The following is a 23,918-nucleotide window of genomic DNA, read 5'->3' as shown; positions in this document are numbered from 1 at the left end:
CTATACTGAAGAGTTGCGCCCTCCATAATTTGCATCAAACAGATGATTTGCATTATTTGGGTTATTTTCCATGTAAACGAGTAGCAGGATAATCTAAATTCTTTTGCTCGGTTAAAACAATCTACTCCGATTGTTTGCCAAATGTGCTCTTAATAAAGCTTTGCCGAGGCAAGCTTGAATCCATTTAATCTGATTCTTTCCATGGCACATTTCAACCTCTGCAAAAAAAGGAATCATATTTGATGTTCACTTGCCAGAAGATTTTGGACTGAGAGCATCAGTGCCACATATTAAAAGACATGTAGCAGGCCGAGTATTACAGCTGCTATCTGTTTACTTTTTGCAGACTTTAGTTGGGCACGGATTTTAACATCATACTTGCTATTAAATCTACTGTCTACTGTAAACAAGCAAACTAAGCTGTGTTGGGAAATACATACACACACATATATGTGTATGCATATATTTTCACACTGATCATTCTCCGTGAAATTGTCTGTTTATGCAAACATATATTGTTTTTGTATATGTTTTTCATTTCCACCTTACCACACGAGTCTTTCATTGCTCTGAAAATATGTGTATGTATACTCCAAGGAAAACGTTGGGTTCACACTTTCTCACCGCATATCCTGTCTTTATACGTGTATATATTTATACAATGTACATCTATATACATATATAAAAGGACCACTGCCAGCCTGAACAGTGCTTTAAGCTCCTCACAGCACCGGCCATGAGACTGGTATTTTGAGTGCTGTAATGCATCAATCTACACTTTGGACATTATGTGGATTTATATTGGATTTTGGAAAAGACAAAAACAATTTGGATACTAAATTTAGGGGAAATAATAAAACAGATTGAGGCTTCTAACTACAGCATGCGTCACGTTTGACCACACATGCCTTATTTTTAAATCCCTCTATTGTTTCTGTCTTACTTTTTTTTCTGCAAACACAGTGGAGTTAAGTGGCAATAAAACGTAATCAGTTCAATTTCCTGCCTCGTGTGCAGAGAGGCTTGAGTTTAAATCAAAGTACAGATTTTCCACCCTTAAAACACTTGTTGACTGAGCGGTGTTGTAGTCAGTAAGTTGCTAATACCTGGGATGCAAGTCTAAAATGATATGGGTATGCTGTGCAGCAACTGTCAATGCATTCTGTCTTATAAATGCTAACTCATTAGCATTAGTTTAGTTTTGGGTTCAAGAGCTAACAGTAGTTTTCTTAAGGGGAATGTCTAATGGTTTCCTGTCTTGGGGTCACAGTGCTGTGCTCTGATAGGAAAGCATTTCATTCCATCACCATTAACCACCACAAAACTAAATGCGTAAAAAGATGTGGTAACTCCAACTCCAGTGAGAATGCTATTGCAGAGGGAGTGATTTCTGGTATTGGAATGGTGGGACCTTTGTTTCCTCCCCCCTCTCCTAAATATCTCCTTAATCTGTCACTTTCTTTCCTGATTTTATTTATGCATGTTTTGGCATTGTTATTTCAGGGAGGCGACCAGACAGCCACCGTGCTCACTCTCTGCGCCATGATGGACTTTAATTTGATGCAGGAGACATGCCAACTGGCCATCCGGGACGTCGGTGGCCTTGAAGTCCTCATTAACTTGCTGGATACGGACGAAGTCAAATGCAAAGTGAGTGGCTGTGCCAAAGCTGGACCTGGACGGCCTGCAGGCATGAACAGAACTCATCACGTTTGCCAGCCTGTGTTTTAGTAACAGAAACCCAAGTGTTCGGTAGGGAACGTGTCTTTGAAGACACAGTATAGCAACCACTCACCAATATGTTTGGGTGCTTTTTAACCACAGTATTTTGTCTACTATTAGTGGACATGCAAACATTTGGCTTCATATTTCTCAGCACAAACAGAGGCCTCATTTTGGCATGGTAACAGTTTAGTTTTTTCAATCTTAGAACAAATCTAGAAATTGTCATTTTTTGTTGTACATGTTCTATAAATAGATTGGATCACTGAAAATCCTGAGGAAGATCAGCCACAACATGCAAATCCGGTGGACCATTGTAGACATGGGAGGCCTGCAGAGTATAGTGAGGATTCTGGATTCACCAGTTAAGGACCTTAAGGCCTTAGCTGCAGAGACCATTGCTAATGTGGCCAGGTTTCGCAGAGCAAGAAGAACCGTCAGGCAACACGGTGGTATCAAAAAACTAGTGAGTATAAATCCACTGAACATTTTAATTGTGCTTTTTCAGTTTTTCAGTTTTTAATTTTTTTAATTTTTTTTACAACCCAAAGTGCTTTTATACAAAATAACACTTTTACTGATTCACACACACATACAGCACTTCTTAGTCAACACAGTTCACAGCCTTATGGTGCTTTTTCTGCATCATACACAATCTCAAACATCAATGTAAAAGTGGGGCTTCGTGCCTTAGAAGTGCCAAGAATATTTAGGCAAGTGAACTGGGGAAGCCATGGATTAAACCACTGACCCCTCCGATTGTCAGAGGGCCGCTCTCCTTCTTGAGCTACACCCGAAGCACAAAAATAGTTTTCTTTCTATGCTTGTCTCTGCTGGGTTTGTGATTTAATACAACCTTTTTGTTCTTAGCCACAGTCAATTTGGAGACATATTTTACAATTACTAATTGTTCGTTTTTTTTTAATTTAAAGTGTACAATAAATACTAAATTACCCTTTTCACACTGTACTGTACAGTAGATTTCTGACTGTGGTGTCCAATCAGTTTTTTAAGGTGGCTGAATGGGTGCAGAGTAAAACAGAATGTCTCCTACTTCCACTGACCTGCATCCATGTTTGTTGACAGAAGGACCTGTGATTAAAGCCGCCATGGATTGTATATTTTCCTCAGTCCTAAATCGGATGTTCTCATGTGCAAGTCACTCACGGAGGCAGATTAATTTCACGCTATTCTACAAGACCACCTTTGAACTGTGCACTGTAAAATAGCTTCGCCTGCTCTGTCTCACTGACCAGGAACTATGGATTATAACACTGAATGATGGCCATAAACCATCAAACTGGGCTTTCCAGGCCTAACATCAACATCTGTCCTGACAGTTTTCCACTCCTTGCATCTCTGGTGTTTTCATGCTTGCAGACCATGTTGTAATAGATTTTTAATTACACTCTTAATCATAGCCAACAAGTTGCTGTTCCCATCTGGAACCATCCATTTTCACTTCAATCTTGCAGGCGAACTTTGGAGAGAATTGAATTTATGTCAGGTTCACTGAATTTTTGTATGTGTAATTATGGAGGCTTTCTGCTTTAACACACATGGTCTTCTTGCTTGCCTTCGTGCCTTCTTATCTTTGGTTTTACCCACATGTGAGTCTGGTGTCTTCTCTCTGATCAGGTAAAGCTGCTGGACTGCGTCCCTAATTTAGCAGACCCAAGTACAAATCTGGAGAAGAATGTGGAGGTGGCCCGCTGTGGGGCCTTGGCCCTGTGGAGCTGTAGCAGGAGTACCAAGAACAAGGAGGCCATTCGTAAAGCTGGTGGTATCCCTCTGCTGGGACGCCTGCTCAAGTCTCCACATGAAAACATGCTTATCCCTGTCGTGGGCACCCTGCAGGAATGTGCCTCAGAGGTGGGGACAACTACATTCTGTGCAATAAAACATGGATACATGGTTCTGTTTAAATACAGATATTGAATGAACAGATCCAAGTGATCCAACTAACTGTTGTGCTAGGCAGCATACACCTTGTTACCATAGATGAGCACAGCTCCATATCATTGTCTGTTGGAGTTTGAATTGAATTAACTCCACTTGTGCTGTCAAGATCCCCCAAAACACTTATTCTTTAGTCTTTTTTGTCAAAAATGACCATGTCTGAACAATTAAAGAAACAGTATAATGAATATTATTTTGAATTGAAAGGCTTGGAGAGGTACTGAGAAATGAGGATTTGCAGACGCTAAATATGTGATGATTGTCCCCCTGACAATTCGTTGAGATTTTTTTAATCGGTTTTGGCCAAGAATATTAACTCCTCCCCACAAGTGAATATGCAAATTTTCATTAGTTCTCTTCCGGCTACTCTGAAAAGTTCATTCAAAATGACTCTAGCTTTGAGTTGGATGCTTTTAGTTTCTCTGTTAAGTAGCATGTTGGACTAAGAAAGGCTTCCAAACTATTTGTAATATTATTACTGAACTTGTAAGTGGTGAACGCTGAGAATAGTGAATTTAAAAAGAAGCCCTCGACTGTCAGATGCTGCACATCTGACAGTGCACAAAGTGAGGTCTAAACACTTAAGTGGAGTAAATATAAGTGAAGTCCATGTAGATTTACTATGATGATCAGAATAAAAGTACAAATATATTTGCAGCAAGATGTTTGGATTAATAAGATGCTGACTAAAAGATGAAAAGAATATTAGCCACATGTGAAGTGATTCAATAATTATCCATGGTTGTGTTGATTCTTTTGTTACCACAGGAAAACTACAGGACTGCCATCCACACTGAAGGAATGGTCAAGGACTTGGTCAAAAACCTAAGCAGTAACAATGATGAGCTACAAATGCATTGCGCCAGTGCAATCTTCAAGGTGCTTGCTTTTCTTTTTTTTGTGCAGTGGGCCGCCTTATTCTATGCAAAAGAAAACAGATTTTTAAAAAAATATGGACTAAAATTCTTCTTTAAGATTTCACCTCCGTAGCTCATGATGCAGGCTGCAGCTGAATTAACATATATCTCTCGATGTTCCTGTTTGCTTTACAGTGTGCAGAGGATAAACAAACCCGTGACCTAGTGCGCAAGTACAAAGGCCTGCAGCCGCTGGTTTCACTGCTTGGTAAAGCAGGCAACAAATATCTCCTGGCCGCTGCCACTGGGGCCATTTGGAAGTGTTCCATCAGCTTGGAGAATGTGACCACGTATGCACAGACACAGTCTTACAGTATCACTGCTTGTTAACACACACGTATTGAAACGCCAGATGCATAAATGATGCATACACACAAACACCATGCAAGTATAAAGACAGGATATGCAGTGAGAATGTGTGGACCCAACATTTTCTTTAGAGTATACGTACACATGATTTTAAAGCAATGAAAGGCTCATGTGGTGAAGTGGAAGTGGAAATATTGTTAACATAAAACAGACAGTTTCATAGAGCATGATCAGTATAAAAATACATATATATATATATATATATATATAAAAGATAAAAAAAACTCCACACTCTAGTGGGCGGTGCCCTTCCTTCCAGCTCAGGTCCTATACCACAGGACCGGGAGCTTAGGCGTTCTACGCAGTATCTTCGCTGTTCCTAGAACTGCGCTTTCTGATGTTTTTCCCGTGATCTGCTGGAGCCACTCTCCCAGTTTGGGGGTCACGGCCCCGAGTGCTCCATTTACCACTGGTACCACTGCTGCCTTCAATCTTTTAAACCTCCTCCCTCAGCCGTTAGTATTTTTCAAGCTTCTCGTATTCCTTCTTCTTGATTTGCTGTCACTTGGAATGGCTACATCTATCACTGCTGCCTACATCTGTAGTTTGTCACTTGCTTATCTATCTGGAAGTCCCTCGGGATTTTAGCTCTGTTATTCTTTACTACCTTCGTAGGTGTCTTTCCATGATGGTTCCTGCTCTTCCTCCTTGCCTCCCCTGGGTTTCACTCACACTCACTTAGCAGTTCATCACTGGAGGTCATCTTCCTGATGAGTTCCTGGATCTTTGTTGTTTCATCCTGGATAGTGGCTCTGACGCTCACTCGTCCCGGCCTCCCTTCTTCCTCTTAGTGTACAATCTCAGGATGCTGGACTTGGGGTGAAATCCTTTGTGCATTGTGAGGTCTTGTCTTGATATCAGGGGCTTCTATCTCCTCCTTTGGCCAGGTTGATATGCCAGCGGGGTATCTGATGACAGGCAGGGATTAGGTGTTGATGGCTCAGACTTTGTTCTTCTCATTCAGCCGTCTCTTCAGGACCTGCCTCACTCTTTACAGGTTCTTGGTTGTGGCTGACTTCCTTGCAACCTCCTCATGGTTGCCTTATGCCTGTGGGATCCCAAAGTATTTGTAGCAGTCTCAACGTCTGTCATGGTGCCGTCTGGTAATTCATCATCTCGCCTCTCTTAGATATCATTCGGCTGCATTTATCTTGTCCGAATGACATCCCGATGTCCTTACTGTATATTTTCGTGAGGTGTATAAGTGAGTCGATGTCTCACTCAGACCTGGCAGACAGGTTGATGTCGTCCATGTAGAGGAGGTGGCTGATGGTCGCTCCACTTCAATAGCCACTCTTTGTGATGATGGGGCTGAAGGGGTTCAGACCTATGCAGAACAGCAGTGTGGACAGAGCATCTACTTGGTAGATACTGATGCTAACTTGTGGAATTGGCTTGGCATTAGTGTCCAGGGTTGTCTTCCACAGTCCCATCGAGTTCCTGAAGGCTCTTAGTGTCCTGTTGATGTTGTAAAGTTCTGAGCGTTCCAGTTATCATGTGTGCAGGATGGAGTCGTAGGCTTTCTTGTTGTCGATGCAGGCAGTGCACAGATTTGTATGTCTGATCTTACAGTCTTGAGTGAAAAGTCCTGTCCATCAGTAGCTGGTGTTTAGCTCCTCGGCTGTTTCTCCCAACTCCCCTCTGGGCCCTGCTCATGTATTGAGCCATGTGCCTACTCACCTTATCTGCTATAATGCTTGACAGGAGCTTGGTAGTTGGACTGAACTCCCCCTTCTGTGGATCTTTCATGATCTAGAATATATGACCTTGGGTTAACCAGTCTGGGTGGGTCCCATCCATTAGCAGCTGTTTCATATTTATATTTCCACAACACAAGTTTAGTTTGCTTCTTTCCATTGGATAGTACATTTAATATCCCTAGATATATCTATATAGATATGTTATATCTATACATATATACGATATACATATATGGTTGTTATTGGGTATCTTATCGTTAGTTTTTATAACACATTATTATTTAAATGTGGGAGCTTTAATGGCCATGCGTCAGGAGGGCTGCTCTGGAGCTGTTGGAAGACCTTATATTGTGTGGAATAACTCATGCAGCCCTTTAGGTTTAATCAGCTGTTCCTCTTGAGCTGATGCCGTCTATGTGTGTGATGCCTCTGATCTTTCTTCTCTTAAATTTACCTACACAGTCAATGTTTCTGTGGCACTGTTTCAGTCAGCAGTTTTGTTCTGTTTGTGATCCCAGAGGCTGAGACAACCAAACAGATCAGTTTGACTTCTCTCTTCTTCACTCAAGAGTGTCTCGGTTTCGCAATCAGCAAAATTGCGCCTCTTTGTTGCTGTTCTGTTGCTTTTATTTTTGGGAATATTCAGTTGAGGTGGAAACAGTGTTTTTAGATGGAAATGATCAATTAGTGGAGTGTCTACATGCATTCATGGTTTATGTGGGTGTGTAAAATTAACTCCTGCATGTGCATATATTTTCATGATGATTAAGATTTATATAGGGAGTCACACGTACAGAAGGCTTAATAAGTGCGGCAAAAATAATGCATATACACGTTTCTTCCTCTGTGTTGACATGCAGTGGTCATAAAACTACTTAGTTTTATGCATCTGGCACTTAAACTCATGCAGACACATATATCTCGAGCACATTGCAGCCATCTCTTGTGGGATCTACAGAATGATTGCATTTTTTGTTATTTGTGATCCTACAGATTAGTGTGAATTTGACAGATTACTCACTGCATATAAGAACAGAAATCTAATGAGGCTCTGTGTAAAAAGTTTAATAGGAATTGAACATTTTATCCGCATGTGCCCATAACTTTTCAGACATGTGCTTGCTAAGCTGATGTGGTTAACAGCAGACTTGCAGTATGTAAAAAAAATTAACAGCAAAAATGGATATGGAACACAGGGGGTTCAGCCAACTTATGCGCATTATCGTCGTCATGCCATAATCACACATGTTACTTTTATATGCGGCTCTCACTCAGTCATGACTAGTTGTATCACTCTTTCCACTCTTCACTATTGTCATTCCTCCCTCTGCTTTGCCATTGTCTCCGGTTGAAGTGATTACTTGTGTAAAATGTCAAGTTTTTGTATGGATTCTATCACGCTTTGAACTTTTACATGAGTTTTTGCCTTTAGATCTCGTACTTTTCCACCGTTAACAAAGGATCAAGTAAATGTGCAGATTTTATAGGCCTTAGTGATGTGTCATTTAAAGCCCATTAGTGCTGTACCAGCTGAAGGCATACTGAAAGAATCAGGAATTTTTAATGTCAGAACATGCAGGCTGACAGGGCCTTTAATCATTTGTCATGTAAGACAGGAATTTATTTAAGTGTCATTTAACCTACTTCCTTCAGTAGTGACATTTCTGGAATGGTTTCTGACTTGTACTTTAGTGTCAGATGACTTTTATGTCTGTAATTTTCCTTCCTTCTAAAATAAATAGTGCCCAGACCGTGCCCTGGCAGACCAATACGTTTCCACTTGTGCACCCCTGAAAGAATGATTTAGCTGTATTTATTTTCTTTTTCAGTGTGAGGCTGGGAATGTAATATGTAACCCACATGCAGTGATTTAATACCTCAATAACACATTAATCAATTCAAAGCTTAAATCCTCAATGTAGCCAAAAAACTGATAAGACATCTTTTCTTAATCATCCTTATGATAACAAGTATGGAAGCTAAAGTTTTCTGGTTTGTGGGGCGATTATCTAAAAACACTCTTCTTGTTGTTGCACTCTTGATTAGCAGTTAAAATTGTTGTGGAATTCTGATAATGACAAGAAAATTGTCCAGTAGCAATCACACGGATCGCTCCGCACTGCATATATCATAACTGACAGAATGATGCATGAATGATGCAATGATGTTAAGTTGGCCCATCTGAAACGGAGTGTCGGCTTTCACATTGAGTTAAGTGCGAATTCCTTTACAAAAGAAGAGGGATGAGAGTAACGTTCCTTTAAAAGCAAGTCTTTAACAGACACCATGACAGGAATCTTGAAGGGTTTGATTATGGAACAGTAGTAACTCGATCCTTATTCTGTGGATAGAGGTGCTACTTTTATAGCTCAAATCCAAACTTTAAAGTGATATCTTAAGTGGGATCTTAATATTTTTCTGAAAACGAGCAAAACCAACAACACTGGCACTGACTAACTGTAGCTATGCAAGATGATAAAACAGCCTAACCATGCTGGCCATAAGTAATATGCAGCAGAAATGCTTACATTTAGGGAAGGTATTCTGTCACTCCCTGTTCCTTGCCTGTTGCTATAGAAATACTACTTCTGATGATGATACAAATAGAAGTAATTGTAATGGTGCTATTAATCATATCTAAGCCACATTTAGTGACACTTCATTTAAAAACTGTGAAAATATAAAAAACACACCACTTATGACATGTCATGGAGTAGCAACAGATTCCCATATGAATTGTCTTCTATTTGGTTTTGCAGATGATATAGATAGCTGGTAAACTTGGCCACATCATTAGGAGGAAACCAGCGTGATGCACTGCAAATGATTTTAAATGCCCACTTGAGTGTTTAAGTGGTTCTGTTTTTTGCATTTTGCCTCATTTGAATTGCTCAAAAAGCCTGGGTCAGGCAAAAGCTTGGAACGAACCAACTGAATCATTACTGTCAAAAAGGAAAGGATACTAATGGTAACAGGGGCACACGCTCTTTTCAGAATCAATCAAAGGCTCAGTGGTGTAGTGAAACGAAAATCATTTTGGAATATATTTTGCTGCAGCGATGCAGCAATGTGAGATTTTTTTTCCCCCTTGTGCTTTCAGTAAGTCAAATGGAACAGGTCCTGTGGCCTATTGCAACAACAGGATTACTTCTTATTTATGTGACTAATGACTTGTGTGGTCTGGACAGTACTGAGGTAGGCGAGACCTCCATTCAAGACAAGTAGCGGCATGTGTTAGCCATTTTCCTGATTAATGATGCGTCCAAATGAGAAATGATTGATGCCTTGAAATATAATTACATTCATAACATAAGCGTGTATGTCTAAAAACCACATTGTCTTAGGCTTATGTTTTTTAAACATGACTACCATCATTACCCGGCCAAGTTTATATGTATGAAGAGAAACCTTAAACAGTGAAACATTATTTTGTCCCACATTTATGGATGCACCACATGTGGCCCCTTGAGCCTGTGTACTGAGGTGTTATGGACACACAGAAATAATGTAAAAGCTTTAACAAAAGAGTTGGGGAATAAGTTTGCAATGGAAAGTCTCGACTGCTAAGTCTTGGACTGTATTTGCCAATGCAGTAATGCTTGGGGTCAAGCTTGTGGGGCTTGCTTCCAAATACTGGCTACCCCTCCATCTTACCTCTGTTCCAGCCCTACGATGAGCAGACGATAATTGCCCCCTTAAACGATTATTCTCCTCCCCTCATGATAGCTCACCCAAGTTATTTATTGTTCTGCTATTTCCTTTCAAATAAAATAGATTAAACTTTTTGTTAAACATCAGATTGAATTAATAATAACTATTTCTACCCTCGTTGTCATTGGTCATTGTCTTGCTTTTGCTTAAAAGCTCGAGTTACAGTAAAGGGCAGCTTTTGATTTACTAGACTTTACTAAAGGTGTGACGAGAGCACATGAATCTGTGAAGAAAGGGCATATAATCAGTTTAAAAACAATGCTGCACAGAAGCTGCTTTGTGCTTTCTGCATTCTCATACATGCTTCAAACCTTCATTTGTGTAGATCCCAGTGTTTGCAACTGAAGCTGCTTCAGGCAGCTTTGTGTAATGTTACTCTTGCCATGGCGTAATTACCTCAGCTGGGCCTGGCTTAACAAAAATAGACACGGCACACTGTTCATTTTTTCTCAAAAGATAATCCTGCTGTTGTAAAGTGCAGATGACACCTCGGTGATGGCATAGGAAAACTATTGTTTTGGTGGATTTCACTGAAGTTAACTTTGGCAGCTGCTCTATTCATTAGCAGTGTTTTCACTTGCAAGAATAGGCTGTCTGTCGGTGGACCCTGACCAAAACCAAATGACCTTGGCCATCTACAATGGCTTACGAACTACGGTGCCAGCAACCGTAACTGTGAATAAAAACAGCCGTAGAACTTAACTGTACATCAGAGGTTTGTTGAGGTTTTTTGCAACCACAGCATATCCCTTCTGAATGTTTACTGTCTATCTACCACTCCATAGCATACACAAACAAGGCAAAACAGCTAAGGAGGGAGGAAGCGTTTCCAAGCCACAGCAAAGCTTTGGTTATGCAAAATAAATGCGAGGGACAACTGTAAGCAGCCGTGGGAAAAGTGCATGTGCTGCCATTGTTGTTGAAAGCAATGTTATGTCCATGTTTGACTTGGACAGCTAGTAACTGATCATTGATTACCTGTGCAAAGCGTGTGGCTCTGATGGCTCCCATCCCCTCCTCTGGCACTGAGATGAGTTGCCACCCGAAGTACAGTCATGTTTACTTTTATTTTCCTGGGTTTTCACCATATTTTTTTTTTCACTGACTGTGGTAACAAAGTGGCCATGAACATTCACAGCTGTAGTAATCTCCTGGTGTTACATGCACTGCAGCCATAATGTTTACATGTGAGCCCATGAATCGCATGGCAATCGATCACAATTAAAGGAAATATATAATACCCTTGTTTTCTTTTTTAAGTTGACACAACCTTAATGCTGATGTTAGTAACTGACATTGCAGTCGACTCTATTTTTGACTCTGGACACGTGCTCATTAATCAGTTTATATACTGACTATAACAAAACAGTCTGAATTGTTTATAATGCAATCTTCTCTTCCTTCTCTTCACTCAAAGCTTTCAGGAGTACAAAGCCCTAGAGATCCTGGTTCGTCTGCTAACGGATCAGCCTGAAGAAGTGTTAGTCAATGTAGTGGGAGCCCTGGGAGAATTTGCTCAGATACCCACAAACAAAGCCACCATTCGTAAGTGTGGAGGCATCAAGCCGCTAGTCAATCTACTCACCGGAACAAACCAGGTTTGTGAAACTTTCTCTTACTTAATTTAGAACGATCTCGTCTTCAAAAAACATGCTTCTACATTGTATGTCCACCTTGTCTTTTAACCAGGCGCTGCTCGTGAATGTAACCAAGGCTGTGGGTGCATGTGCCACAGATAAGGATAGTATGACGTAAGTCTTGGTCTCCTCCTATTCACGCTAACATGGTCTTTTGGTATATACAGAAGTTCCGAAAAGCCAACAGATTTTTGTTAGTGTCTCTTAAAATGTCACCAACGATCTACCTCCAAATGCATACTGCTGGCCATCTATTGATGTCATCTGTTTTTAAAAGAGAACGACACCATTTCAATGATCTAAACACAGTATCATTAACCTGCCACGGCTTGATGCATAAAGAAATTTACGTCCTTTTAATTTGTAATGATGCAGGTAGGCTGCTCTTTCATCTCCAGCTTAATGACAGATTTTAAAAGCTTTGTTTATTGTCCCTGCTGTGTTAAATATGGTTGTGGTTTAATTCCCAGTGTTTTACTATAGCCTTGCGGTCACTGCGCTGGTCAGACCAACATACCTAAGGCCCTGCCCTTTCCAAGACTATATGGCTGGAAAAGCACAGTGAAGCAGAGCTCGGAGCGTTTTTATTTTTGTGTGTTCGTTTAACCTCACCCTCAATACTGCACATCACTGTTGAGCTTCCATCTGTGCCTCATTTGCTTTTACAAGGCCGTTACAGACTACAAGACCTTTCTTAATTAGCACTGGACAGAAATTTAACTAAACGTCTGTGTTTACATTGTTAGTTAGCTGCTAATGCTGTTGCATGAGCCTTGCATGTTTGTTTGGAGGGAAAAAGCAAGGGGCTGGATTTTAAAAATGAGCCGTGTCAAAGTAAAGCCAGGAAGTGTGGTAAAATTCACACAACAGAAGTCCATGACATCTGTTCATCATGTTCTCTATATTTTTCCACGTATGCATGTTTACACCAGACCTTAATCCTTCAGCCTTCACATGATGCTGTAAACAGAGAGTTCCTATTTCAACAGCCCCTCTCTGTATATTTTGTGTCGATTGCTTATTTTGAGACACACACATGTACAGTAGTTTGCCGAGCAATTAACGTAAATCACATTTGCTTCTTTCCTTCTCCATCGCAATGCTACCATAGTTTTTTTTTTTTTCAGATTGTGACAGCAATGACAGATGACATATAACTAACATATGCAATTATGGATGTGCTGATAAGACAATTAGTTGCAAAATTTTTGTTAATGAAGTTTTCTTAATTTCACCACAATACATTTTTTCAAATAGCCCCTTTCTGTTATTCAGCAGAATCATGATCTCATTATTGATCTGACGTAGATTATTTATAACTACTGAGAACTCAAAATTAGCATTGATCACTATTAGATTCCCATGAAATGTTTTCATTCTCAGCTAGTTGATGACCTTCCACGAATCCTGTGTAACGACAGGACAAACACACCGTTTTTAAGGCCTAGTTTGTGGTCTCCTCCTCTAATCCATCACTGTCAGCTGCAACTTCATTGCTAATCTGTTTGATACCTGCTTCATATGGGAAGATGGGGCTGCTTTGGCGGATGATATGACGCTTCACTTTTGTTTTTGGTCTGGATTTAAGAGGCCCTGCAGACTGGAATCTGATGTTATGATCCCTCTAGACTGATTTATGTGCAAACGGAAGACAGATGGCGCAGGGGACATCCCTGATGAGTGTTCGCTCGTTGCCAGTCACGGAGATACTGTGATTAGGGAGTGTTTAAGTAATTATGACAGCATTCAATGTCGGCCTTGTTGGTGGAAGCACACATGGGGAACACGTTACATGTTATTTATACCAGACAACGGGTGCACTGTGGTGTAATTCTTTGACTTCTCAGAGCTTGCCTGCAGTTTTGAAAACAGTCATGTATATGACATGAAATAAAGCTCACGCTAAAGCAAACTTCACTCAGACTTTATGAAATATAGAGCGACCTGTCTCAGGCTCTGTTTTATTTGGAAGGGGGCCTTTTCTGGCTCCGCTTTAAAAACAAGGCACCAACATGAAGTGTAAGTTTGCCTCATTGTCTATTTATAAATCCATGTATGAAGCACAGATATATGTGAGTTGACCTTTGGCCCCATCGTTGCTGAGCTTTTCCGTGGAGGATGATTTGCGCGAACACAGTGGGTGGGTTACAGAGGAAGAGAATGAGCCAGACTGAAGGCATGTTGAAATGAAAATTGAGTGCTTACACTTATCTGACAAAATAGATGAAGAAAGAAATACAGAAATATGCTCTTATTTCAATCGTGTATGATATTATGCTCTCTTCCTCACTCTCTTCAGAATAATTGACCAACTTGATGGAGTGCGCCTGCTGTGGTCACTACTAAAAAACCCCAGTGAAGATGTTCAGTCTAGCGCCGCATGGGCCCTTTGTCCATGTATCGAGAATGCAAAGGTACAGTGAAGTAAAGTTTTTTTTTTTTCAATCCCTGGAGACACAAACTGCATAATTCTTCTGCATCTGTCTGGTGTCATACTGCTGAAACACTCCAACGGCACAAAGATAAGCTGTAAATCAAGGAACTTTGCAGAGTTCGTGTTGTTTCAGAATGAAGGGTTATCTCACTCACAAGACAAAATCCTGCTTATATCACCACGCTTGACTCCATAGCTCTCCCTCTAACCTGCTGCTGCTGGGAGGTTAACAGGGGCAGAGCTGTGTCAGTGGAGGCTTACATGAACCTTGGACTAATATGAAGCAGAGAAGCCTCCTTGGCACATTGGGATTGGGGAATTGGGGAGCAGGCAGGGAGAAAGACTGAGTAATATCCTGTGGCACGGCGTCTGATTTCCTAGCTGAAAATCTTCCCTCAACATGCTACTTGTTACAGAGGCACACAATCCATGCAAAGAGCGCAAGGAACCAGACGGCTTCTGTGAAGCCACTTCTCTAATGAAAACACTTTGCAAATGTATCCAGTACACGGCTATGAATATTACATAACTCTAAATATAATGTTATATAATATGAAATTAAGAGTGTCTAGGTCACCTTGACATACTTTTCTCAAATTAAAAGTTGTATAAAGTTTTTCGTGGCTATGCAAAGCCTGAGAAATAGCCTGGAATATGAGCTCCTTCAAACATTTGCTTTAAACTTTTAGCAAACTATTGTGCATGCAATGTTCATGCAAATCATGCAATGTTGTCAATAATCTCGTGTCAGTAACATTAGCAGGTCTTTGATCTCTTGAATAATTTACAGCAACTAATATAATGTCCTATATATATATATTTTGTATACGCTGGAATTTCTCTGGTCATGAAATATATCAACAATTATGTATGGTAACCATATGGAGGGAATGGAGGGAGAAGGTAGGCTGCAGATCCACTGTGAACGCTAACAAAGTTTGACATTGTTTGTCTGGATGTCAGTGTGCCAATTTTGAGGGAAATTCATGAACATGCTTTCTGGTTGTTTTTTTTCTGGGACAGGGGCAATGACAAGAGCTAAATATGGCTCCCTGCCCATCGAGTTTAGGAACCCGATACAGCTGCTTTGGTGCAGTCGTTATTTAGATAAAAAAAAACAAAAAAAAACCCCATGTGGTTTGACTTAGCAGTTTCATAGCAGATTTATGAAAAAGCCATAGTATAAATACATCTGCTGCTGTTGCTCCATACTGTTGCCCCTCCATATACAGACTTAGGCAGACGCTATGCTCAGTGTCAACATGTATTCAATTTGAATTGATTAGGCACCATATAGGTACCCTGAAGAGTTAGTAGTGGATTAGTCAATTATGCTTGTTCTCCCAAAAAAGGACCTTCCCAGTCACATGTATCAGGGTTATAGAATTCATTTGTCTTGATGCAGAGACGTATTTAGAGACTTAATTTATTTCCCCTTTACATGGTAGTTTGGTAGGTTAAAGCAGCCCGATTGCTTCAGAGAAGGGGGTCTGGGCATTCTGAACTTGACTAAAACCCCTCAGATCACGCACGGCTGATAATGTGTTTTCTATTTAATTTTATCCTGGGTAAAAGGAGGGGAGAGAGAGGTTAGTGAGAAAGGCCTTTCCATGTGCCGCCTCATAATGCTGTGGTTTTCAAAACTGGGGGCCCTTCCAGGCCATGAAAGAGATTCTGGCTAGTCTGCCGCAGCTGGTGGCTTGAGAGAGCTTCCTCTGTCACAGGGACTCCCAGCCAGTCGTCATCAGTATTCCTGAGGAAGAGCTTCCTGTGTATCGGGGGTCAGCCTGTGGCCCTGGCACCCCCCTCACTGGCCTGCACGCCGCACACAGCTCGTCCTCTGGCACTGCATCACAGGGCCCTTGCAGGGCAGCATAGCCTGATCTCAGCCATGCACTCTCTGTTGGAGAGGAGGAAACAACAGCACATCCAGCTTTCCCACAGTAGCTGTGCACTAAAACTGTGAATCACTTTTTTTTTTACAATTTTCTAAAATCCCTGGTCTATACGATAGACAACAATGATATGCCATCTATAGTAGTGTGCCATACATCATCCTGGACATGTAGCTTGATGTTAAAATGATTCAAATTAAGAGTGCTTTGTGATTTGCATTCAGTGATCCATAATTGCATGCTCTTTTTGGAAATTCTAGCCCTGTTTTCAAAGCACTGAACATTACAGACTCAGCCAACTCGATGTATTCTTCCTTGGCCGGAAATGTAATAAGTTGTGATTTTAAACATCGGCCCGATGTGCCAAGCCATCCTGAAACCGGAGTTTCTGCCAGCTCTTCCGCTGTGGTTCACTCCGTTTGGTAGGCATCGCCCCACAAGTGGCTCAAAGTCAGAAGCAGGAAGCTCAAAGCAAGAAGCCATGAGTTTGGGAAAAAGTTTTACATGTCACTCTTGAGCCTAAAATTCTATGTTTCATCTTCATTATGACAAGTTGGGGTGTGAGTAGGAGAGGTGGATACAGATGTCAAACGTTTTGCAATAAGAATCCAAAATAAATCCAAAGTTCTTCTGTAAGATAGACAGTAGATCACATTGCATGCACAGGAACTCTTGCTTCGACTGATGAGAATACTCTCTTTGTACCTTTTTTCCCCGCAGTGTTTTGCTCTATCTGCCATGTTCAAATGTCACTGCCTGCGTCTCCTTTTCCTAATTACGGTGCTCTCCTCCTCCTCATCTCCTGTGTTCATATTTACCAACCTCCAGCTAATAAATGACTCTTTGACTGTAGGATGCAGGGGAAATGGTGTGCTCCCTTGTCGGTGGATTGGAACTGATTGTTAATTTACTGAAGTCAACAAACAATGAGGTGTTGGCAAGCATCTGTGCTGCCATTGCCAAAATAGCCAAAGACAAGGAAAACCTGGCTGTCCTCACGGATCATGGGGTCGTCCCATTGCTGGCTGAGCTGACGAACACAGTAAGACCACCTCGCTGTTCGAGACAAACAATGAAGCTGTATTATTTTTTAACTCATGATCACTCATAATAAATGATAAGTACAGCGAAGTGTTGCTGTTCTTGCCTTCTTTGTTCTTTACATTACCATTACAGTTATCTTGAATCCATTAACCTGTTTTCCTCTACACAGACTGACGACAGGCTGCGTCGCCATCTGGCCGAGGCCATCGGCCACTGCTGCGTGTGGGGCAGCAACAGAGCATCCTTTGGTGAGGCGGGAGCCGTGGCACCTCTGGTCTATTACCTCAAGTCGAAAGACAGTTCAGTCCACCAGAGCACAGCCATGACCCTGTACCAGCTGTCCAAGGAACCCAACAATTGCATCACCATGCAAGAGAAAGGAGTGGTCAAGGTCAGTCGCTCTACAGTTTAAGCTTGATTCCTGGGTCCTCATTAATTCTTTTTTGTAGGTACTTTACAAAGTTCCTTGTGGTATATTTGGTGCTTTTGAGACTAAATCTGGCATAATTGCATTGAGGAAAATGCGCTTTGGTCTCCCACCACCCTTGTCCGTGATGTGTGAAGAACACAGAGTAATAAACTTTGAAAAGCTGCAACTATTTTCAGAGCCTTTGACCGATGGAGCAGAAACAAAGCAGGTTTTATTCGGTGGCGGAAACATAACTCCACTTTCTAGCCGTCATGGGAATTCAGAAAAGCAAACAGCTCAATGTGTGCGCAGTGCCATTTCTACGGTAGACCCTAGATGCCATCACAGCACAAGTCAAAGGACTGTAGCTGGGGGTAACTGTTACTAAGGGCTATTTCTGGACATCAAGGCAGAATGCAGCAGTGATATGCTTCAGACCAAGGAGTGGGTTAAAGCTGTTCAAAGCTCAAACAGAACAATGTTTTCGTTTATGGTCAAGTTTTGTTTTTTCTTCCTAGTTGGTCCATGTCCACCAGTGTTTCTCATCATGGGAGCTGAGTCTTCCAAAAAGGAACTAGCATTGTTTTGTCTATCACTTGAGCTTGTCAGGCTGCTTCCATGCTCAGCAACACAGGCTGTTTAGATTTGTCTGACAGTGATTGTGGAGATTTTATGTTAAGATTAAGCTGTAACTGATGTTTTGTTACAAATGCTCATGTATACCATATTTCAGCATCTTCTCCTCTGATTTGGACATGTTTCACAGCGAGTCTTTCACATGAGAAATCTTTTTTTGTGGCCACGAGTGCGTTCAACCACCTCCCCTAATAACAACTGTGATATAAATTATAAGATGCCATTGCTGCCAGATATTTTTTTCCCATGTTCATTAAATGGAGCACTTTAGCTTGATCTGCTGCTACAGTGTATGTGGTTCAAACACTAGCCATAATTGGTTAGTTGGACTGAACATTGGGTGTTCCGAAAGAGTCATGTCCAATTTGCAAAAGTCGTTAAGCTGCATGCTTTTTGTAGTTTGAGCCATGACAAAAACGAGGCAAGCCCTTTTTGATTATTATTATTTTTTTTTTTTGCGTTCAGTTTTTGTGTCTATATTTGACTTTGGAGCGTGTACGTGTGTGTCCAAATTCAAGACATCCCACCCTTTTTAATCTGTCTCCGTGTTTGTCTTTATTAATGTACCAGTTAAGAATTGCAACATTACTCCATAATGTATTTTTGGACTTTTAAAGAGCTTAATTAGCAAAAGGCCACGAAACTGCACCAGCACTGCATTTGTTCTTAATCTCAGACATGGAAACACAGCACAGACGGCCTCATTGTTCTGTCTGGCCTTGGTCTCAGCCAGTCTGGACGAGGGATGCTGATGCTAACCTGCCTGACCCCAGAGGAAACATTACAGTGTGTCGATTTCCACCGCTGAGTGTGCACTATATTGCTCTGCTTTATGATGTACGTGGAGTTGAATATGTTAAAACAATTTCTCCAATAGTTCTGAATGGATTGGTGAGGGTTTATTGAGGGCCGATGCAAAATTCTGGACTCCCTCTTGTATTATTTTTTCAAAAAGTTTTTTTTTTTTTTCTAATGCTATTAAGAAACTCTCAAAAGCACTTTGAGATTGTTTTAATGTAAAGTGCTTTATAAATAAAATTCATTATTATTATTATTATTATCAAAACATGTTCACCCACGTGTAGTATACTGTTTTAAAAGGAATAAAAGCCTCTCCTACTCAAAAGCTGCTTTCGAAAGCGACACCCCCCCACCCCTAATGCACACTTAATGGTGTATTGCCCCGTCCCTTAAGATTTGCAAGGGAAATCAAGCGTTCAAAAGAATGTATTTCACGCTGGAAAACACATTAGATAACCATCCTGGTGTTTTTATTCTGCTTTAACCTAAACATCGGTTTTGTCCGCTTAGTTATTTTCTCTTCATACTGTGAGTTTTAAACGTCACACATAAATCATTTGAATTTCATGATGAAAAAGTCTTTCTGTCCTTTGATTTTTTTTAAAGATTTTTTTTATTTATTTATTTTTTTCATTCCTAATCTTCCGTAGAATGTTTTTGGATCAGATTCCTCCTGGTTTAAAGAAGGAACTCTGTCTATCTGAGGAAATACATACCAACAAAAGCGGGAGTTTTAGCCTGAGAGATAAATCGCCCTCTCGGTTTGATTTGACATCCACTCTTAGTATCTCACACTTTTATACGGATGTGCTTCATTTTGTGTCACGTATTAAATCAACATGCCTTTCCCCCGTGCTTTACATTGCTTCCAAAAGACTGAGGATTGTTTGCTGAAACCATAAATCTGTGCAGACAGCTTCAGCCAGCTATTTGTGTTAAAGAGCCTCTTTCATAAGCAAAGCTTTGTGGAGTAATTGATGAAAATTACAAAATGCGGACGGTAATTATTGGCAATTTTCAACTGAAGGTATTCCAGAGTGTAGCTTTTGCCAGGTCTTGGTATGTATTATAGGCTTTTACTAATCTAAATGAGAAAAACGTTTGCACTTTTGTTACTATGAGTGCTTTTCTTCTCTGGCACGCTGGGTGTTTGTTTTGTTTCTTCTCCTACAGCGAGGCTGTGGGGGGCCTGAAATCACTCAAATGCGAGAATGAGAATATTTCCAAATGTAGTATCGCAGAAGTATTTACTTCCAAAGTGTCCCTTGGCTTTGTATGAAACATGACTTCAGGCTCCGAGTGTGGCGAGCAGATGACGCAGTGGGCCGCATATTCTGCTATGACTGCCATGTTTTTTTAGATCCATGGGGCGTAATGTTTTAGAGCCTTTGACCTAAGCCTCTGTCCCTGATGCCGTGTTCTTCCAGTTAAACAGAGTTATGCTTCAGTTTAAAACTTGCATCTTAAAATCATTGATTGAGAAAACTCCCTCCTTTTCCTCTTCCTCTTCGGAGACCCAGAAAAAGCAGCATAGCGGTCTCTCGCTCACTGGAGACTGCAGGGAATGTTGTTTACCTTGACTTCCCTCTCTAACTTCCCCTCGACCTAGCTAAACACTGCTGTCTGTTTGTACTATTTGCTAAAACATGGTAATTCCAGGAGTTGGGAGCCGCATGGTGCAGTAATGGCTGTCAGACCTGGAGCAGGGGAGCTTCAACCTGAGCTTCTGGCGGCAGTTACAGTCCAGCAGAGCACACTTAACACTGTGACACCTCCACGGGCGATAGATTATGTACGTATGTTTGTGCATGTGTGTGTGGATGCGAGTATGCAATACATGCAGCCCTCCCACTGCACACCCGCTCCTGTCAGGCCTCCATTGGCTGAGTAGGAGGAGGGAGAGCATGGTCCCCAGCTTCCCGTCTTGGAGGTCAAGACTCACTGGAGCTCTCTGAAGTGCAAAAGCCTCAAAAAGTCTTGATTTGGTTTTCAAACGTCGGGCAAGTGTTCCTGCTACCACAGTCGGAGAATATCTAACAAGTGCCGTATTATATTCCAAGAGATCCCAGCTGGGAGGGAAAGAGCGAGCGAGGAAAAAAAAAAAGCAGCAAAGACAGACACGCTTATCTTAGCCTAGCTTTGCGCTTTGGGAGACCTTATTTGGCGATGTCTGAATAACGTGCTAGGAGGTTGGCAAAAAGCGGCATCTCTGGCACTTCTCAGGCATCCTCTCTTTTCACAAAAGAGTCTTGTTTAGAGAGCCTCATGTTTTCTGCCGCCTGTGGATGCAAGTTGGCTTTGGGAGCTGCTGTAAATGCTATTTTAGAAATTTGTTTTTCAAGTTTATTAACAGGAACTGACATGTTGGCCTGCTGCATACCTATTTCAACAAAGTAATGTGATTGTAATCACAGCGCAGGGTGTTCGCTTCTCGGTTTCAACTGGAGTCGCGCTGCAGATTCGCAGCTCTTTGTGCTCACACACAAGCTGGCTCACCTCATCTTTCATCTGTTTCCCTTTCACTGTTTATCTTTGTGCTGAAAATCCTGGGAATGTCCTCTCTCTGCCTCTCAGGCTGTTTGCTAACCACACAAATCTGCGGAGTGGTGGTTGTAGAGGACGGGAACAAACCTCAACTCTGCTTTGTAATGCATGCTAATGCAATGATAGCCCAGGCAGAAAAAAAAAAACGATTGGCTGGACGAAGATGAGCAAAAATCCATACACAAAACCAAGTTTAAAGTCTGAAGCAGACGAAAGAATCTATCATTTTGTTTACATAAAGCTAGCGGTGAATAGTGTTTGTGATTTTCTCTAATAAAGTCTACATATTGTCCTCCGTGTTGCTCGTGATCAGCAGGGATGTGATGGTTTTGCGCTGAAGCCGCGGGAACTGTCCACATCGTGTTCAAACACACCACTTGTAAGCCTGCTGCAGCATGCTGTTTGTTACAGAAATCATTTTCAAAGTCCCTCTTCCTTCACTAGAGAACAAGACATTGATATATGGAGCTTAAAAGGGCCTCAGGCGTCTCTGCAGGGTATCTATCAAGGCTCTGTTATGTTTAGGAGGAGGGAGGCCTTAAGTGCTCAGTTGAGGGATGTAATGTTGCCATTGGTTCATTATGGATGTAAACAAGACAATCTGAAATAATTGCAAGTGTGGCTTTGGAGACCTCAGTGGCACACCATTGTGTCTACCACACAGCACACATTGAACAAATTTAGATTCATCCAGAGTATTTGTGCTTACATTTACTTTTGTTTTGACTCTACCCCACAGCTGCTCACAAACAGAATGCGGTGATTTTTGCTGCAGATAAACCAGGAAATAAAAACTCTATCCAAAAACAAATGCCGCTCACATTTTTATTTTTATTTAGTTTTTGCTCGAGTCCACATAATGTGCAACTCTTTAAAACGATGAGAATCTTTTAAATGTCCAGTTTTATACAACCAAATAATAAACCTCCAAAGCTAGAGTTTTTCTGGAAAGCTCCAAACCCTTATGCTGCAATAACATCTAACGAGATCCATTACACAAGCCACTAATAGTCGGATATAATCTGACCTTTGGAGCGGTGGAAAGGCTGTCGAGTGGTGTGGTTCATGCTCAGGTTTTTAATGTCGGGCCTGCCCTGCACGACTTTCATCTGAACAAACTTACAGAGGCATGTGTGCATGCAGCTGTTACCCCTTTGCTGAGGCATGGTTTGGAATGGGGACACACACTGAATACACACACTGAGTACACACACGGAGACGTACGCGTGGCAGGGCAGTTGGAGATAGTTCCTGCACAGTAAAGTTGGGACATGTGAAAGCAGCTACTTATTTGGGTGCTGGATGTTTTTCCAGAGGTGTATTAGTCCACTTTTAGAAAACAATGATGCTTATGGAATTTGCTCCTGCTGCTGCCAGCTGTAACCTCTGTTTCTGTGCACTCCCACAGCCTCTGATTCACATCATGGGCTCTGACATCGAGGTGCTCCAGGAAGCGGCTGCTGGCTGCGTGCGCGACATCCGACTGCTGGCTCTGGCAAATAAAAAGGCCTGTTTGTTCATTTGACGGCTACTCACCGCAGTGCAGCCTCTGGGGATGCAGAAATGATCAGGGTGGTGACGTGAACCTAAATCTTCATTTGCAACATGTTTTTTTGTTTTTTTTCTAAATTTGCAAACACTACCTTTTAACACAACCATAAACTATCAAACAATGAAAAGACACTCGGGGATATTACAATCTAATCAGCAAATGCAGACACAAAACAATCAAACAAACAAAAATGCTCAACCTTTCTCATTTCCTGGTCCCCCCTTCTTCTCTGATCATCTTTGAACACTCCCTTTCTTGTACTGACTATATGGCACTGCTGGAAAACATCTACCTTAATAATCTAAACTGTGAAAAATAAAATGTGTGTTCTGATAGAAGATTTTGTGAAAAACATGTAAGAACAAGTTAAAGTAAGTAAAATAAGTATCACAAAATGTCCTGTCGATTTATTTGAGAAGGTATTAAATGTTTCATCTTGATTGATAAGTTCTTATTTATTTCTCCTCTTGCTCCCGTTTAGCCTGTAAACTTTCATCCTGAACTCTTTGTTTACATCAAATATTTCAACACAACTTAGTATGAATACATTGGGGAGGCCTTCGTCTTGCTCTCTGACCGTCTGCATGT

The 23,918-nt window shown here is 41.3% G+C and overlaps 1 protein-coding gene across 1 annotated transcript in view; it reads left to right on the top strand.

Moving 5' to 3' along the window:
* odad2 (outer dynein arm docking complex subunit 2) overlaps nt 1-23,598 on the top strand; it is a 40,809-nt gene extending 17,211 nt beyond the window's left edge. Inside the window, exons 10-20 of the mRNA XM_075452400.1 lie at nt 1,504-1,650; nt 1,979-2,188; nt 3,361-3,594; nt 4,450-4,560; nt 4,734-4,888; nt 11,796-11,976; nt 12,068-12,129; nt 14,315-14,429; nt 17,198-17,386; nt 17,558-17,779; nt 23,187-23,598. Of these exons, the coding sequence (XP_075308515.1) occupies nt 1,504-1,650; nt 1,979-2,188; nt 3,361-3,594; nt 4,450-4,560; nt 4,734-4,888; nt 11,796-11,976; nt 12,068-12,129; nt 14,315-14,429; nt 17,198-17,386; nt 17,558-17,779; nt 23,187-23,303 (1,743 nt within the window). The 3' untranslated portion in view covers nt 23,304-23,598. The remainder of the gene's footprint in view (nt 1-1,503; nt 1,651-1,978; nt 2,189-3,360; nt 3,595-4,449; nt 4,561-4,733; nt 4,889-11,795; nt 11,977-12,067; nt 12,130-14,314; nt 14,430-17,197; nt 17,387-17,557; nt 17,780-23,186) is intronic.
* Nucleotides 23,599-23,918: the final 320 nt, after the last annotated feature.

This window comes from Odontesthes bonariensis, chromosome 20, assembly GCF_027942865.1.
Source record: "Odontesthes bonariensis isolate fOdoBon6 chromosome 20, fOdoBon6.hap1, whole genome shotgun sequence".
Lineage (NCBI taxonomy): Eukaryota > Metazoa > Chordata > Actinopteri > Atheriniformes > Atherinopsidae > Odontesthes > Odontesthes bonariensis.
Note: the sequence above shows the minus strand (reverse complement) of the source record. Positions and strands in the feature narration are given on the sequence as shown.